The 20,495-nt window shown below is 35.2% G+C and overlaps 1 protein-coding gene across 1 annotated transcript; it reads left to right on the top strand.

The window, feature by feature from the left end:
• The first annotated feature begins 3,977 nt into the window (after positions 1-3,977).
• Positions 3,978-9,075, top strand: LOC140152618 (kelch-like protein 24). The gene is made up of 5 exons (XM_072175070.1): positions 3,978-4,337; positions 5,290-5,624; positions 6,236-6,413; positions 6,778-6,920; positions 7,960-9,075. The coding sequence occupies exons 1-5, from the start codon at positions 4,094-4,096 to the stop codon at positions 8,773-8,775; spliced, it is 1,716 nt and encodes a 571-aa protein (XP_072031171.1). The 5' UTR covers positions 3,978-4,093; the 3' UTR covers positions 8,776-9,075.
• Positions 9,076-20,495: the final 11,420 nt, after the last annotated feature.

The raw sequence follows: 20,495 nt of genomic DNA, 5'->3' as shown, positions 1-20,495 counted from the left end.
ATGAATTCCAGTACAAGATCATGTCAGAAATTAATATTTTGTTCTGGGTCTGATTATTCGGACTAGTAAGCAATGAATTATTTAGCCTATGATTGCCTAGTCCTGCCAGCAAGACTTCAGTCTTTATCATAAACATAATGACATCTACGGATCTAGGTATGACGAGTTACAGTTACTGGAACTAATGATTGCCTAGATGTAAATACAGGGATCTATTTCTATACGGTGAGTTTTTATTTTATTTTGGGTGGATAGAAACGATAAAATTCAAATTGAGAAAATATTCTAGGTATGACTTGTTGTACTACTACTAGTATGTTATTATATGGATTATAGTATATGATGGATCATAGGTCAACACTGAGACAGGTTGTCAATTCTTCTGCTTCAGCTTCTCATTACCGGTAGTTCAACTTTCGCTAGCCTTATAAATATTATTCATAACCTTATATGTTTATACGCGATACATGAGACCCAATCAAACTTATTTATTTGCCAAAACACAAATACGATGCCCAGTTACTACTAACAAACAACAGTGGCAGATCTCCGCGTAACATTAATTAATGACTTCGCGTGTGCAAGGTATGGAAATGCAAATTATATCAGCGCAAGTATATTTCACACGATAGAACAATTTATGCACACCCAACTACCGTATTTGAACATCAGATAATTAAGCCAAGTAAAGATAAAAATATGTTTCTCGTCCAGGTTTTTAAAAATGAGGAGGATGAGGGGCTTTTTATTTTCTATTTTTTTTATTGGAAAACGACGCTAAACACTTGTATTTGGCACCATATTTCGGGTACCGGTATTCGTCACACAGATTGATATAAAGGAGGAGGCCCTTTTTTATAATAATAAGTTTTTATTTTATTGTTTTGAGAGGTAGGCCCCTCTTGTGATCACAAAACTCTTCTTAAATGATGTATTATGCATTTACAAAGCCGTAAAATAAGTTTCAACTTCTGAAACATCTTTTTCAACCAGTTGTAACTGAAAGTTTTCAAAATAAAAAGAAATTTGAAAAATCTTCAAAAAAGGAGAAGGGCGCGGACGAGAAACATGTATTTTTTATTTTACTCGGCCTTTTAGCACTTTGGTTCAATTAATTGGTTTACTAGCAGATGGGCTATTCAATTTTTTTTAAAGGGCAGATGAAAGATAAAGTTAGAAATAATATTATGATGATGGAATCAAACAAATGTGATGGTTATACGAGGAGTGGTCAATAAGTTTGTAGAACAAGGTACTTGAAAGAGCTAGAACTAGCCAAATTCTTCCTATCTCAGTATCTCACTCTTGAACATGGTCACAGTCCTCAGGCATGAGAATTTTCAGTTTTTAAACTGAATTCAGTTTTTTTTAAAGTCAAAATTTCCGCAACTTTATTTAATTTCAGCCTGTTTTGGTACTTTTTGCCCAATTTCACGCGCATTTTCAGTTTTTTCAGGTTTTTTTAGGAAAGTGCAGTCTCATGCCTGGGTCACTGCATGTGAAGGGGGTACTGCACCCCTGGCCAGTGTTGTGCCTATTTTTGCATTTTTCTAAAAAATTATAGCACATTGGTGACAAGTAAGATATGTATATATTATAAGGGCAAGGACTACAACTACTGTACTGAAAATTCAGCCACTCAAAGCAAGTAGGTTTTGATTTATTGATCAAATATTGGTTTTCCCTCATTTTTGGCTGTAACTCCACAACTGTTGTCTGTGCTGAAATAAAATTTACAGTGCAGCAGTTGTAGTCCTTGCCCCTATAATATACATATCTTACTTGTCCCCAATGCGCTATAATTTTTGAGAAAAATGCAAAAATAGGCACAAAATTGGGCAGGGGTGTAGTACCCCTTAAGGTCCTTAATGCGCCTGTCACATTTTTTCTTGAAACCTTCTATGTCAGCAAATGGAAATCTTACTCTTCCGATTGCTCCATGAGCCATTCTTCATTGAAGGCTCACCAGCATTGATCACCAGCAAACCTGATATTATGATGTTAGGACTTAAAATTCTAAATTAGGTTTCACTAACTGGAGGCCATGCCTGGACCAAAATATGGTTACTTTAGTTAATCGACCCCTCTGTCGTGAATGGCAGCTTGACAAACAGAGAATAGGGTACAAGACACAATCCAAGAACAGTTCCATTCCTACTAGCAACCTTCTTTACTTGATTACTTGCCTCAATTTTGCTATCAAAATTGTATAATATACGCCTAGCCGTGAGTTCCAATTATTGGAACTAGATATACGCCTACATGTATGATTGTACTTTCATTTGGCAAATGATTTGCCATCAAGGCTCCCTGAATCTCAGAAAACAATGATGAAAGCATTCCACATTTAGGGAAGTAGGTCTCCCTGGGACAGGTTTTGATTTTGTTTTGAAAAAGTTAACTCCTACTGCCAGCGTCGCTGTAGCAGTGGACCCGATAGTGACGTCGAGTTCAATGATTCAAATTGGAACACTTTACTATGGTCATACGCTGTTGTGATGTGGAAAACCCGGGTGGAATACGATAGCGGCCATCGCATTCCAATTGTTTCAATTATGGTTTCTCTATGAGAATATACTTGTGTGTTTCGGCTGAGATCAGAGGTAATTGGTAATGATTCGGAAACAAATTCCAAGTGTACAATAAAGTGTGACTTGTTTGATTGCCATCATGATTAGCAAAACACTTTGTGTCATTGTCCTTTTTGGTTTTCTCTGTCTAAGGGTAAAGATTGATTTGATTCTTATCTACTCTGGTAAACCTGTTATCTTAACAAGTCAACATCTTCTCCAGGCCTTGCCCTTTGCTCAGCAGAGGGCAAGGTGCTCTGGTAAAACTTTATCTTTTAAGATAAACTTGTTTTAAGATAAACTTGTTTTAAGATAAACTTGTTTTAAGATAAACTGGTTTTAAGATAAACTGGTTTTAAGATAAACTTGTTTTAAGATAAACTTGTTTAAAAGATAAACTTGTTTTAAGATAAACTTGTTAAGATAAACTTAAATGTGAAAGTTATTAAAATGATAAGTTTTAAGAAAGTTATAGATTTTCATATGATTTATTGAGTTCATATTGCTTATAAAACAAAATGTATTTATAAGAAAAAATCTTTTGAAAAATTAAACTTATGTCATTACTTTTTGAAAAATGAAATGTGGTAAATTTGCTAAAACAAACAAGGGAAGAGGCTTACACATCATACACAGTGATGCCAACGCCGCTCCTTAGGCGCACAATTGGGCTACTTGGTGATCACTTGCCGCTACTCAAAAAAGCATGCCGCTACTTGCCTCAAATTGGGCTACTTAAGCCGCGGCAGTAATTTGATGTAATTTCCTTTCAATTTAGCCGATTTATAAAGGCTTTGAGTCTTTGAAGCTCAAATTGCAATTACAATGGGTTTTGTGACCATTTATTGATCGGTCAGTAACTTCCGAGTAAGTACCGGAAGTTTTAAAGTCAAGTGCTTTTCCGCCCAATTGGGTGTTTTGCGTTCTAAATTTGGGTAAATCCACCCAAATATCCGGTATTAGGCGCTTTTTGGAAGCTTAAAAATTGGGCTACTTGAGAATCCTTTACCGCGGCCTGGCGAGTCAATGCGCCGCGCCTTGATGCTGAAAAGTTTTGGCAACACTGATCATACACTGGAACATAGAAACATTCAAACATTACAAACTAGCGCACAGGATCAAATTAATGATGCTGAATCGTTATTCTTAAAGGAAGTCTCCGGTAATCACAACATTATGCCTTATATGTTAGAAAATTAATTATCAAGCACGAATCACATGGTTTTATTTGAAACAAACTCATATTGACCATAAAAAGGAATTAATACAACCGTCTCTCAACACACGATATTCAAAATTCACAGGTGTCGAAATTGTCCAGTGCAATGACGCGTGACGTCCCAGTAATACAGTGAAGGGTAACAAATAACCATGGCGTCATTGCACTAGACAATTTTGGCGCGGGAAATTTGAATATCGCGTGTTGAGAGCCGGCTGTTTTTATGATCAATATGAGTTTGTTTCAAATAAAACCATGCATTTTTCTCCATTTTCCACAGGTCGGTCTTGAATAAATCAGAATCATGTCAGAATTCAATACCGCTCATAACGCCCTTGTTCCCAGTGATGGACACTGGGAGATTGATGGACCAAAAGAGTTTTATCGACAAGATCATGGTCCCCTGCTTCTCGCAGAACTAGCTAGCCTCCATGGAGACTCTGCGTTGACTGATGTCGTGCTGAGGACTCCCTGTGGTAGTGAATTTCCCTGTCATCGTGTGATTTTGGCAGCATCAAGTCCTTACTTCAGAGCTATGTTTACAAATGGTGAGCTTTATATTATGTATTTCTTTTTGAATAGAATCTGACTCAATATCAAGTTTATCAATATTTTTAAAAACAGAGGCTGTAAAATCACAGGATTTAATATAAAGGAGCTGACCTTTTATACTTTCTTTCATTTGTCAATCAACATATACTTATTTGCTAGAAGCTTTGTGTGTGTGTGTTTATATGTGTATGGGGGTTTGTGAGAGGTATACATGAGTATGGGGTGTGTCAGTGTTTGCCTGCAAATAAAGGTGTACAAGACCTCTCATATTTTTAAAAACTGTGGACCTACCTGCAAAACGAGTACTGTCCTCTTTTCGCGGAGGTCTGCAGTAGGTTGCAATTGCATGCCAAATACATAAGATACATCCGCTATTATGCATTTAAAAATATGAACCATGGTTGATAGATATATTGTGTATTTTGTATATCAAAGGCAGCTATACAATCACAAAATCTGCCATTTTGGACCTTGCTATGTCGATTAAATGGTGATTCAGATGTCCTCGTTTTGATAGCAATACACAAGGTCCGCGATTGCAGGGGGTGTGTGTATTGGGATGTGCACTCATATACATCCAAATGGGGTATAATCATCTTCCACATAAACCAAGCATCTTCCACTGTAAACTGCTTTAATTTGTGTGTTGCGCCATTTCTAGTACGCACCTTTTAACATCGCGTTTCTCATTTTTGTTTTCCACGCTCGCAGACATTCTCTATTTCATCACTTTGATAAAGTACTTTTGTACGAAACGTCAGTGTATTATTTTATATTAAAACATCGTTGAACAACACCTTTTTGTTCAGTTTCTATTCACTTCCACTGTAAACTACACTGCGCCATCTGTTGACTATATCTCAACGAAGTTCCCACATATTTGTACAGGTAAGATCAACCAGTACGATGTACACATTCAATCCTCTAGTATTAATACATTTATTACAGATATGTCAGAAAGCAGGACAGACAATATAGACTTACCAGAGATCTCCAAATCCTCACTCTCAACAATCATAGAATACATCTACACCGGCAAATTGAAGGTGTCCAACGACACAGCTCAAGATCTTGCTGAGGCCGCCGGATTCTTGCAGTTCCTTGAGGTACAAAATGTCTGCTTCAAGTTCCTGGAGGCACAGCTAGATGTAACGAATACCCGTGAAGTTCAACATGTGGGTGATAGGTTATTTAGCAGGCAGTTGAGTGAACATGCAAAGCAGTTTTCTGCTGAGATGTTCTTGGACATAGTGGCATCGCCTGAGTTTTGTAATTATACAAAGGTGAGAAAAAGCTACAGGTTTTAAACTTTCGCTAATTTCAGGATCATATAAATTTGGGATTCTTTTTATGAATAATTATTTACAACAACATTGAGGAACCAGTGTTGATACTACTGAAAAAAACCCAGGCATAAACACACAAGCTGCAGTAATCTTTACAGAATAAACCATTTAACAACAATCAGGATTTGCAGCTAAGATGTGCACACCTTATACATTAACATACCACAATGAACCATCACAGCCAGGATCAGCTCCCTGAGTTTTGGCTCTTTTAGTGAAATTAGTCAATTATGAACTTTTTCTTTTATCTCCACTTAATACTAAATGAATGATTAGGTGTGAGCTATGTTTCACTTTGCAGAACTTGCTAATATTCTTTTAATCCCAAAAATGAGTGCTGTATTTTTTGGAATGGGGAGTAATGCCTACTTGATTGAGCCACATTGGATGCTCATTGTTGCACTCATATGACTGAAATGATGGTTTGTGAAACAATCTAATCCAATCAGGTTTTTGAAAATTGGTTATTAGCATCTTCAACTTGTCTTAACCAGGTAAGCTACCATCATATTATAATCTTACAACACTTCTTTCCTTTTGAATTGCAGGAAGAATTTGTTGATTTACTTAGTCGAGAAATCCAAGTGGACAAGGAAGAACAGGTATATGAAGCAATCATGAGATGGGTCAGACGTGATGTGCAGGAGAGAATAGCGGTATTACCAGAACTACTGGACAGTGTTGCATTTGAAGTCATGCCAACATCTTATCTCACTGATATCCTAGGTGAATAGTATATTAACACATCACAAGAAGTAGGGCCTTACCACTTTTTTGGAACACAATAAACAAAAGTGCCAATTTTTTATAGTCAGCAAAATTTGCAGAAAATTTCCTCAAATTGGTGTAATTTCATGTCAGTTTTTCGTCAAATGAGGTTTAAAGTCAGGTAGTTTTTCTCAGCTGCACATCCCCACCCAAACCAAAGTTGAGATCCCCCACCCTGGGGGTGCCGCTGTTATAGTAGATACAAGAAAACAGATTCCAAAATTCCTCTTTTTTATTATCTAAATCTCGAATGAACAGCATTGTATTATTATCTAAATCTGGAATGAACAGCATTGTATATTGTGTATTTGTTATCATGCAGGAAAAGAAACTCTTCTTGAAGATGATCCAGAATGCGCTGGTGTGATTGCCAGAATACGGACTATCACCATGAAGAGAGACATGCATGGAGAAGAACAACCAAAGGATATAAAAGTACTTCAACAACCTAGAAATTACTCAGAAGTAAGTGTTGCAACATTGATGCCGAGTGCCCTACACTATAATATGCATATCGACTGATCGGAGTACAAAATAGCTGCTGCATGGACTTGCCTGGAGCACAAAAGGTTTAAGTTCACTTTTGTTTAACCTTAGCACTTAACTTTTATTGCATCAAGCAGCCCATGCAGTTGACCATTTTGAGCTCCAAGTCCAGACTCAAGTTTCAGAGTGTTTGCATGCGTGTGACCAGAAAAATTAAAAACATTGTCCTATTTACAGAATGAATACTGAATTGCATTGGGGGGGGCAAATACCTATTTTTAGAAAAAGGAATGTTTTTAAACAGTGTTTTCTTTTAAGTTTGTGTTGTCTAATTTGCATCAGTATTATCATCCGAACATTTAATATAAATACCGTATTAGAAAATGATAAAAGACATGTAACAAGGGTGTAGTTTATAGTAAAAAAAAATGAAGGTAGTACCTTTCAGATAAAATCCTGCTTTGGGGTAAATTTCAGATACAATACTGTTTAAGAGGTAAAATGTGTTGCAAATTCATGTTCATTAATTCTTGTTCAGGGGCGTTTTTTTTATTTAAAAAAAATTACCCATCCATGAACCAATTTTCACACGCAGGGGCGGATTTAGAGGGGGGGGGGTGCGTGCCCCCTCTATTTTTGACAGATCGGCGCCTGACTCTGTGTATTTTTGCAGAGCCTCCGCCGCCCTCTATTGAAAATACCTGTATCCGCCCCTGACACGGGCCATCCTAGTATCAGAAGGCAGACAATGGGAAACATTTCAGCGACACTTTTTGCATGTATGGAAGAACACATCTGTAAAATTCTAAGCATGCATTGTTTACTAGGAAATGGCAGGACTGAAACATGTGAAGCTCCATTCAAATATGTGTTGCTGTAATTGTATGTATGGACAAAGAGACTTCAATATTGACAAAAAATGTCAAATTTGATCCTTATAAATGACATATATTTTAACATGATGTTGTTCTTACTGTTATTATAACCTTTTTAATTTTTTCTGCTGCACTCATTACAGGTGGTGGTTGTGTTTCGCAATCCTGATGTAAACACTGCAGCGCCCTCTTCTGGTGACAGTGTTCCAACAGAGAACCCTGTATTTAGATCCACCATCTTACAGTACAATCCTAACTCTGTGCATAAAAAATGGGAAGATTTACCTCGCATTCCTCTCAAACTAATCTACGAATTTCCAATTTCAGCTGCTTCATATCATAATAATGTCATTGTCGTGACCAACAAATGTCGCACTTTCCTATACCAATCGCAACACAGATCATGGTCGCTACTGGCACAGAAATATCCCCCGAGAAATGGTAGCTGTCTTGTTGCCACGGCAACTGATGTGTACTTAATGGGTGGCTGTTCCGTTTCTAAAGCTGCTCCGGTTAAGACTGTATTAAAATATGAGAGTTACGTGCAGCAGTGGAAGAAAGCCAGCGAAATGCCGTTTCCTATGTCACATGTAACCGGCGTGTGCTGTCAAGGATGCGTCTATGCCATCGGAAGCAAAACAGCGTCGCATTTCACCTCGGATATCCTCTGCTTCAACCCGAAAACATACGCTTGGAAGCAATGTACACCGATGCCTGTGAAGTTGATGCGTACCGAAGCAGTCGCGATCAATGGAAACATCTACGTACTCGGTCAGCGAAATGACTTCACGTTAGACGTGTGTTGTTACGACACAAGTACAGATACTTGGGGCGAGATAGAAGGACCTCTTATCGCAAGATTAGGTGCTGCAACGGTTGTCTGTAATAACAAGATCTATCTCATCGGCGGAGAGAGTCTTAAAAGGAGACTTTGTGGAGCAAGAAGAGAAAACCATTGAGGTTTTTGATCCGGCAGTTGGTGTGTGGAGTATACATGATGGTGATATGCCAGTGGCTGTTAGTGGGTTTCCAGCCGTAACAATTCTACATCCGAATCATTCACCAAGTCGATTTTTGGGACCCAAACAGCACTAGTTTTAATGCACTGTGCAAAGAGGGTGTAGTAGCTGTTTTTGTTCCAACAGGCTATATGTCTGGAACCACTATGTTCACAGAATGAATCTTCTGTATACATATTATGTTGTAGAGTACACAACTCTCTCTGCTGTAAAGTACAGTCCGCCTGTGGCGTATTATAAACAGCGGTATGTATCAGCCAACAAGTCGTAACGAGTGAACATTCCTAAGGGCCTCCTTGGAATCAGTGGTTTGTCATTGGAAGAGGCTACCATGCCTAACGAAAGTTAAATAAATAAATTGAGAATGGTAGTAACCGCAACCACTACTTGAGATAAGTCTGGTATTTATTCCTAGCTACATGTAGCATTGTTTTGATATGGTTAGCAGTGAATTGTGAATTTAACTAAAAAGAACATTCCACACTCTCAGTTTGATAATCTTTTTGTAAAATATTCTCAGGAGTTTTTTCACCAGACATTCAAAAGTTGGGCTTTTATCCTGTGCTGTGAGGAACAAGTTTCAGATATTTTAGTTTTCAGTACCTATGCATTTGTACAATGTGAATAACTGAATATGCTTTGTGAAAATTGGACTACATTTTGTGTATTCATAAAACTAATTACTGAATTGTTATTTTGATCTTGATCTATACTGTAAATATACATATATTTAAATGTACGGTATATTTACATTTAAATCCATGTATTTACATTTAAAACCAATAAATACATATTTACGTTTCACATTAAATGTAAATATTTTAATCTTGATATTGTTTGACCATGTTCTTAGTTTTGAGTCACATGACATCTTATCAGCAAAACTTGCTTGTAAGATGTATTTTATTTAGTTCTTTATGTACCATGCTTCTTTGCAGCAACGTAGCAAACAAAACGTTTTACAGAAAATGTTTAAATGTCCAGTTATATAAAGGGTATAAAACGTTTTAAAAACTTGCCTCAAAACATTTTGCAAAATTCTTTGGCAACACTATGTTTTACAATAAGCATGCAAGTTAGCTCAATTGATAAGGTGTTCGACTATGGTGAGAGAGGTTGCGGGTTCGAATCCTCGGTGGTTTAGTATGTTCCCGTGGAAAAATTGAGTTGCTTGAAATTTCTGGACAAGGAACTTACTGCTAATTGTCTTGTTATATCCCGTTCTAAACTCAGGGAAGCTGCGAAGGTCAATTGTGGAATGCCTAGGGAGTGCGCTTCTAAGCAGTAAAGTCCCTGAGTTGTTGTTATGGGACCAATATGGGACCATAGTGGTCAGCGACAACCTGTAAAGTGTTATTTTTAATAAATATTTTCTTGACCTTTATATAATCTGGCATTTAAATGTTTTGACCAAAACCAAAACATACTGGTTTTAAAAAACATTTTTCGGTTTGCTGGGAATGTATGCATGTATCAAAGCGCTTGCCAACTAATATCACATATGATATGTAGAAATTATATATATTTTATAATGAAACACTTTGTACCACTTGTGTATCTCTTGAAATTCATGAGCTTGTAGATAATGACATTAAACAGAACTAATTGACTTTGGTCATCTTTGAACTTGCGTGGGCATTTTTTGTATGGGCATTTTTTCTTAAATGTAAAAGATTTTCATGTAAATATTTGTATGAATATTTGGCACTCTCAACAATTTACTTATGTTTGTATCTTTATCTTTATCATCAAAATATACATAATAGCTAATGTCCAGGACTTGTCCAGGAAAATAGACTTATTTTTCAAATTTGTGGCAAAACGCAAAATCATCAATTTTCTTCATATTGTGTCAATCAATGATACTCTAGGGTGATGTATCAAAAATAACATTTATAGTGACACCAGCTTCTTGTTGCCATGGAAACGGCTAATTGTTCTTTTCCCCTTAAATTGAGTGATTTTGGCAAAATTATGTGTAAAATTTTCTGTCTATTCGATATCATTCTGGAAGAAAGTTAGAGTGGGTTCATTCAAGTTGGTGAGGGTAGAATTTAGGTCCAGGTCTTGTCTGTGTTTCAGGACCTAAATGGGAACTGAGGGCCTTTTGATTTGGGAGATACCACTTTTTCTAAGAGGGGTGTTTTTTATTATTTTAAAAAGTACATAAAACCTGTATGGTTGAAACGGTTGTAAGTATCATGCCAACGCTTCCAATTCAACAAACTTTTGTTTCCTGGAAGATTAAAGTATGCTTTAAGAATTTATAGAAACAATGGTTTGGGGAAATCATCTGTATGCTCACAGTGTTTCTAGAAATTTCCCTATTTTTACAATCTCTTATTTGTCTATTTCGCCTATATTTGTAATATTAGCATTGGGAAAATTACAATTATTGGAGATTGTAAGCCTAATGTATTGCAAATATAAATATGAGATTACAGAAATATCAAAATGCTGAAAATTCAGTGTTTCTATAGTATTTTGGTTTTAATCATTCATTTTTAGTTCAAGAAAAATTAGTTCAGGGATAATCTTACTAGTAGAGAACCATTTTGCATAACAAAGTATTTTGGTAGCATTTAACAATTTATAAAATATTAATGAATAACAACTTCTCAAAAAAAAGCAGTGTTTCTATTTAAAAAAAATGGAAAATTGCATTTTAAGTATTTTATATTATTATTATTATTATTATTATTATTGTTGTTGTTGTTGTTGTTGTTGTTGTTGTTGTTGTTGTTGTTGTTGTTGTTAGTGTTATTATTATTATTATCATTATCATTATCATTATCATTATCATTATCATTATCATTATTATTACATTAATTGAATTCGGGAAAAAAAATCATTTTAATTTACCAACAGAAATAATGTAACCCCCTAATTTTTGATACCATTATATTTGGTACCAATGTATAGCTATGGGTCTCCTCTACCCAGTAATACCAAAATAAGTACAAATATTCCCCACAAAATGTTGCTATGATGTCATAATGTGAGGGTGCCCATGAAAATTTGGGAAATTCTGCCCATGTACAAAAGTATATACGGTAGGAAAAATTGATTTTGGGCTAAAAATTCTACAAAATTTAATTTTCAGTGAATATTCTCCTCAATATAAAAGGAAAAGACACACTATTCATGAAATGAAAATCATTGATTTTACTGTACAAACCAATGGGTGCCTCACCAACCCCCCTCTAGAGTCATCTTTGACGATCGGTTCTACCCGGGTTCTACCCGGGTAAGAACATTTTATCACTAAAATGAGCGCAAAGGATGGATCTACGACTAGCTTAGGTCGTTTGGGCGCAGAGCACATGTGTTTTTATAGACGGATAAAAAATGTTAGGAGAGGGGTTGTTTTTAGTAGTTCTAGCTATAGGGTTAAAGCGGTTTTTAGTAGATAAACGGTCAAAAACTAAAGGTAGATAATTGGTATTTAAGGAGGCTGTGTACTCTCAGACATGCATGTAGTAAAAGTGCAATAACTTTGTAATTATTCAAGCATAAAGACATATAAAAGTATACATTTTTATGAAGGCAAGACATCAATAAATCTTAATATAAATACAGATTTGGGGTAAAAACAACAATGAAGAAAATCACAAAAAGTGAGTTTTTGGCAATATTTGTTAGGTACATCATAACAAAAAACACTCTTTCCAAAATATTTTATTTTGTTTTTAGCTCAATCTTGAGGCTCCATTCCAAAAACATTTTTTTAATTTTTTTGATAGTGGCCTTATTTTTTGAGATATTGACCATATAAGGCATCAAATTGAACTTTTTAAATTCACAAATGCCTATTTGCACAAAATGATGCCTAAAATCGGAATTAGACAAAAATATAAAAAAATGAGAAAACCGTTTCTTGAGTCGATCATGCTTTTTACGCTGATCATATTTGCTTACCTATAGATGCTGTATTTATTGAGATATCGTGTACCTAAATCGCCATTTTACCGAGAAAATGAACATTGAAATAATGGCCGTTGAAGTTTAAAGTGGTCACATTTTGCACTTTCATCGAATCTCACAGGAGAATCGGCAGTTTTCGTTTTGTAACTTATATTACGTGAACATCGGGTAAATCCACAGCCCCTTGAGAAGTTTGAGCGAAATCCATTCATAACTTGATATTTAAATCGGAGGAAAGAACTTGAAAAAAACCCACATTTTATCAGCTAAAACGGAGCCATTTGACCGCTAGGTTTTGTGAAATCAGTGCTTCATGCGGTGCTTCCATAAGATGCGCCAAGATGCAGTTAAGCGTCGCGTATGCGTAGCGTGTTTGTGCGTTAACAAATTGCGCGATACGCAACGCGATGCGTTGTTGCGCGCGTGTACCCTGCTGGTACAACAAAGATTTTCTTTCCTTTTCAATTTCAAACACGAGTGGAATAGTGAAATAAAATCCTTAAAATATTGCAGTTGGAGTTTACAAATCTGGATTTTCATTCCTTGTATTTATAAAAAACAAAACAAAGTACAAACATATCAAAAAACTCAATTTTGAGAAAGAAAAAATTTCTAGATTACACAGCCACGGCAATGCAAATCTAAATAGATGGTCAAAATATTGAAAATGTGCACATTTTCAGAATTCACTATATAAATTTAATAGGGCTATGTCACAGAGCACTCAAACCTTTTGAGTGTTTTACTCAAAACATTTTATATTTCAAGAACATAATAACAAAAGTTTTATGAACATTCGGTAGCCTACCCTTGAAGGGAGCACACCATTAAATCAATGCGCCATTTGTGTAACCCTAATGAGTTCCGGTAAAATACAAAAACTTTTTGAGGTATTTGGGCTGCCCTTTATACAAATAATCAGAGAGAGTAGCAAATTATATCTCAAATAAAGTGTAAAGCCTATGCATGAATTTAAGTCGCCAAAAAAGTCGAATTTTTATAAATATCGAGAAAATATATAGGTCCGCGAAATAGTCTTGAGAGCATATCAAAAACAGTGAGGGCGCTGTTTAGTGCCTCGTACCTGGAAAACGAGGTGGAACTTCAGGCTACCCATACATTGAATCATATGTTAAACTTTCATCGATTTGCAATCGACTGGTTGTCATAAAATATCTCAAAAGGTGCCCAAAAGGCTTCAAAACGAGCAAAGAAGATCGGAATTTTTACACATATTTCACGGTGGGATTAAGCCTATGAGAAGTTGATATAGAACTTTTAACTGTAGATATTGTAAATACAATCCAAATATGTGACGTGTCATGTCAAAAGGAGACACTTTTGGGCAGGATCGTAAATGGAGAAATAGACAAAAATCTGCCCGGGTGATTTTTTCACAATTTGGGTTTGTTGCAAATTTGTGATGTTATTAATGTTAAGAATATTGTCTGATAGTTTCAGACCGGAATATAACTGGCATCTTGTATTTTTTGAGACATTTTTCAAGGTATTTCCTATTCTCAACATTGTCAATAATATTTTTAAAGGCCGATATCTCAATTTGCAATTTTATAATACCATAACTTACGAACTCAATATCTTCGTTTAGGAATGTCCGATTTCATTGGGGAAAACGGCGATGTGGAGCAAAATATCTCTTTATTTCAGATATGTAAAAACCTCAAAATTGATAACCTGCCCAAAAGTGTCTCCTTTTGACATGACACGTCACATATTATTATAATAATGTCAATTTTAGTTGTATGCAGCTATTCATGACAAGTCAATATCAAAGTACGGTTTATTATTTATAGTTCATCATGAACACCATCAGTGTTGCAAGCATTTTTTGCCAAAAATGGCAACACTTACATGCGGAATGGCAACTCTGCTATTTTTTTTAATATAAATACATTATACAAAATATACAAAGTACACTAAACTATTGTACACGATAATAGTACAATTTTATACAAGTATTCTATGCGAGAATCAGCTTTATGATGCACCTAAATCCATTTACAAAATTGAAAGTATGCAACATTTTCTAGCAACACCACGTTTACCACATAATTTTCCCCAAACTAATTTCTTCCATTTTCAATGTAACAATGTCCCATCAAGTCAACCCTAAAATGACAAATCAAATGAAGCGTTACCATACGGGTTATGAAGCCCAGAAGTTAGGTCTAAATGGGAATATTCAAAATTATCAAAAACACCCCTATTTAAAATAAATGGTATAGCCCAATTCTGACCCCATTCTAATTTGTTATGCAATGTATTTGCTACTAAGCCTTCCATCTATATCGGAAAAATTATAAGAAAATATTAAGAAATTTAATGTGTGAGGTACAGTTACTCTAATAAAAGGGTATTTTACTGCTCGAAAGTGTGACAATTGGTTAAATTGGCTAATAATGGAAAAAATTTCCGTTACTATGGCAACAAGATATAAATTGTCAAAATAAATCCACCAGTGTTTATATGAGACAAAGGCCTCTTACCACTCAACTTATAAGGAAAATATATTTTTGGCTGTTGCCACCCAAAAGTCGAATTTCCTGGACAAGTCCTAAGTGTTCAGGGCAAAAGAGCATGAGGAGTTCTGGTGTTGTATAAAGTTATCTGCATATATTCTTATATTCTTTAATAACCCTTACTTGCATGAAAATTAAAGCAATATGCTGGTTTAAAAAGGTAAATTTATATCTTGCCTCCCATTTTGCAGGAATAAGTCTGAAATTAACTACTCCTTATTCCAGAGTAATATAGAATTTTTTTTTTTTTTTGGAATGTAGAAAATATAATGTTGTTTTGCCAGATCAAAAAGCTCATTACAAATCATATAGTTCAACCTAACTGGAAATAAAAGTTTAAATTCTATATTCAATTTTTTTAGGAAAAAGAACCAAAACAGGTAGTGTTTATTGTATGCTGGAACAATCAACCCCAAAGATCATACAGAGGCCATTTTCAGTCTGTACATTGTAGAGGTGCTTCATGCAGCATTTTTCTATTGAACATACGGTATAATAAAGAATCATTCCGGTTAGAGATTAAACCGGAATATTCCTGCTCACCGTGATTTTCTACTTCGCTAAATACCGGGTAAATACCTGATGCCGCTGATGTCATTTTGCATATTTGCTAGTTGTCATCCCCCCACATCGTGAAGCTTCAGTACTCCACTGCACTGTGGCGAACCGGAATATGGAGGCTGTGGTTTTCTATTGATGAAAGCCGGCTCTCCTCTCCGGAAAAAATCCTAGTTTTAGAAGGATAAATGCCGGCGAAATAACGGAGAAAATTTAGCCGGCATTCGTGGCCAAATACCGGAGGACAGCGTTTTCTACTGGTAATCTTTAACCCCCAAACAGGATAAAAGCCAGCTTTTTACTCCAATAGAAAAACGCTGATATTCTCCTTAATCAATTATTAAAATCAATAAAGAGAGTGAAATTAAGAGTGATATTTTAGCCTACATGCATGATTTTTATGGTTTGTGTGCACCTGTGAATTTTATAAGTTATTGTAAGAAAACATGCAAAATGAGGGTTTGTGGCTCATTGGAATTTTAATAAGCATACCCATTCCCGTCAAGTCAAACTAAAGGATAATTAGGATATAGCTATTGATCTGGCAAAACAAGATAATAAGTTTTTAAATTCCAAAAAATTAGTTCTGTATCATTCTGGAATGAGTAGTTCTCATGAAATATATATTTTATCATCAAAAAATGTCAATGTACATTAATATTTCTCAATTGTATTATACATTTATTCTATTGACATTTCTCATATTTCTATATACTGTAATTTACTTACAGGTATCTATATAACTGCTGCATAAGGCTTTGAAATAATAATTTTTTATAGAACATTTTCTACTCATATACTATATACATTAAAGGTTGCCATTTTTGTATTATATGGTAACATAGTCGATATATGGAGAATTTTGTGCTACATATTTTGATACCATCATGCGGCGCAATGCGACTTTTCCACCCAAAGTTACACGCATTTGAGCGACAAAAGGCAGTTTCAAAAGTGACAAATTTAGATATTTTCCTCCTTCAAGGTGACTCCCGGTGCCTTTTGTTATGGACTCATTGCAGCTTGACAGATGACTCCACTGTATGTGTTCAATATCTGTGTGCTTCAAGGGAAAAGTCAATGCAAATTTTAGACACTTTTGAAAAGCTCTCTTTTTGATTCAAATGTCTATATCAGGCCTTCTCAACTAGTTTATTTGTAGTGCCAACTGGAATAGTTAAGTGATCATGAAGTGCCAACATGTTCGAGGTAGCTTGTGCGCATAGCAAGGTGCAGTGGTGAAGCTTTATCGGGGGTCCAGGGGCAGCCCCACTCGAAGCTCCTGGATTTTAAGGTTTTGTTAAAGGACCAGATTGGGTATTTTCACCCCTTTTTTGTTCAAGATTTATGTGAAAAAAATTATTAAAATTGAAAATGCAACCAGCGTTTGATCACTAGACATTTATACCGATTACTGAAAGTGCCTTAAATTGGGCTATTCCATATAAAATCCACACTATCCCTGTGGAAGATTTAGCTAAAGTCTTCCACAGAGGGAGTAAGAGTTTTGAATAGAATAGACAGTTGGGCAACTTCCATTTGAAATACTCACTCCAGTTGTGGAAGATAGAGGTACAGTAATAAAACTGGGGATTATGGGTTTCAAAATGATTAGCCTTGGATGAATTATATTTGAAAAACATACTCCCCCACTTAGTGTGGATTTCAACTGGAATAGCCCAATGCTTGTCTCCCAGAATGTAATTGTTTTGAAAGTACATGTACTTTCACATTGAAGGTAATATTTTAATATCACCAATTAAACTGTAAAGCTCACAAGACACAAATTGAATATGGCATACCCAGCAAACCCAAAATGTCTTTAAAACATTTAAACAGGTTATATGTTGGGTTTTGGTTTTGGTAAAAATGTTTTAATAAAGACCATTAGGTGTATAAAGGTGATGAAAACATTTGGTATAAAACACTGTTGTCAAAATGTTATTGCAAAATATTTTTTGCAGACATTTTTTGCCAAATATTTTGTCAACACTTTAATGATATTATGTTAGAATATTTCGCAGCAATGGTTTTGAATGTTTAGAAAACGTTTAATGCCCTTTTCACAACCTGACATTTAAACGTTTTCTGGTAACCTTTTGCGAATGTCAAAAATGTTTTGTGTTTGCTGGGATAGTCAGTATCATTTTGTTTGATCACACCAATTTAATATATTAATAGGGCCAAAAATCTTGGGATGGTGAGTGTTGACTTTTATTCTCAGAACAAGTGTGCTGTAGAAATTATTTTTTAATAATATTTTTTTATCATACCATCTAAAACCTTATCACTTTGAGACTGGTAGCGATGTCAAAATGTGTCTATATGCGAGAGAGCATTGGGCTATTCCATTTAAAATCCATACTACCCCTGTGGAAGATTTTGAAAATTTCTTCTACAGAGGAAGTATGAATTTCAAATGGAATGAACACATTAGCAGTCCTATTTGAAACTCTCCCTCCCTCAGTGGAAGATTCAGGTTGAATGTTTCTCAGAGGGTGTATGGATTCAAATGGAACTGCCTAATATGTTCATTCCATTCGAAATTCGTACTCCCACTGTGGAAGATATTTCCAAAATCATCCACAGAGGTAGTGTGGATTTTAAATGGAATAGCCCATTCCGATGTGCCTTTACATGCGAGTATAACATGCCGATATTCTAGGAATGGTATGTTACACAGTGATGTCATTACCACAAACACCCCACACGGCCCGGCAATTCTTATATCGCCTTGATAAGAGTTCGAAGCCCTGTCATCAACAGAGGGCGGTATTAATCCCACGGTAAAGAATGTCCCAATGTCTGATGAACCGCACTAATGAGCTGGTCAGTAACCATAGAAAAAGCTTGTTTCCGGCAAAAATTGACAAGTAACTATCATAAATTTCTAGATACAGTTACTAGAAGGTCGTGCGATGAATTACAACCATTTGTTAATCATTTCTTAATTGAGGGAGCAATAATTATTCCTCATGAATATTAATGTCATGTTGATGACATCATAATTCATCAAATTTTGTTGATTTTGGCATTTTGAAACATTTAAAGCTCAAAAGACACATAAAATCAATCAGGAATATTTTTCTTCATTTCACATGAGTCTCCATGCCGAAATTCTGGCATCAGAGTAATCTCCTTTTCAAGATACAGCTTTTATAAGTGTCATATGTCACCCGTATAATTCGTAAATTTGTATTATGCACACAAATAGTGATGCCCGTTTGTGCTGTATTTATGATAGTTTTTCATATCCGATTTTAACGATAAAACACATTCCCTATAGAAAACAAAATAGCAAAACATACAACAGTTTGTAACATTCTCTATGAACTTGAACATCTATGTTTGGATTGTGATGTAATTAACGAGTGTAATGAGATTTTCTCTTTCTGAATCTGACTGGTAAAATATTATTTTTCATCACGATTTTGCATCAAATACATACATTTCTGGGTCAAAAGACATATAAAACATTTAGAAATATTGAAATATGGTGTATAAATAACGCTAATAAAATCATTTGAGTTGATCAAGTAATCGCCTTTTATGATTTTCAAGGCAATATGCATAAATAATGATTCTGCATGTACATAATTTTTCACTTCAGTAAGCTCATCTTTTGACCAACGTTCATTATTGATCAATGTTTCTATTGTAAGCAGTAACATCAAAGAACCACATGTGTATGAGCTTGTGCATTGAATTGGATTACATTATGGGTTATTCAGGTTATTGATCGCTAGATGGAAACGAACATGATACATATTACATAGTATCCCATGCCTGTGCGGGGAGTTGAACCCTAGCGACCAGAACTATGAACACTTTGAAGTGTTAGCACTTTGCAGGGCCGTGCCCAACACATGGTATAGAGATCTGTGTAAACTTCCAGTTATTTAAAGTGCAATAAAAGAGCAAATTTGCACAAATATGAAGATGTTGAATTATTTGGTTCATTGTGTCTACTGATATGCAAGGGTACATACCAATAAAGTGAATTATTCTAGTTGTAATCCAGACACCCCCTATGGAAGACACAATGTTACTCTCCCACAGTGTGAATTTCAAATGGAGTTACCTGAAAGGGTTATTAAGGAGATTGAGGACATGTCTTCAATAGTGTAAGTAAAAGAGTCCAAGAGCAGAAATATTTGGTGTCAAACCACAAATTTAATTGCGTAGCAAACTTAAACACAAATTTTCGGTTATAGGGGGTATATAGATTTCAACTGGAATTTGTGATAATTCCCACAAAAATTGAAGAAAACCGATTTTCCCAAATGTCGTTTGGCCCACTAGCATCATGTTTCTCATTTAATAACTTATAGGCCCCCTATACAGTCTGCACCCCTAAAAATGTATTAACTATATTGCATAATTTAATGAAAAACATTCACTTTCTGATAGGAAATATTGGCTCATTATATCTAATGACCTAAGTAATTGAGTAACATAATAAAGTACATAGAAGTGGTAAACCAAACAAGTTTTGCAAAACTCCTTCTTCAATGTGGGCCATTTTTCACAACACAATAACAAAGCAGTTTACTTATTAATTTTATAGGACTTGCTTTGCTACCAGGAAATATGTAACACACCCTCATATAATAACACAAAATAAAACGATAACTGTGA

This window comes from Amphiura filiformis, chromosome 1 (genome assembly GCF_039555335.1).
Source record: "Amphiura filiformis chromosome 1, Afil_fr2py, whole genome shotgun sequence".
NCBI lineage: Eukaryota > Metazoa > Echinodermata > Ophiuroidea > Amphilepidida > Amphiuridae > Amphiura > Amphiura filiformis.
The sequence above is the reverse complement of the archived record's forward strand: the minus strand, read 5'-3'. Positions and strand labels throughout refer to the sequence as shown.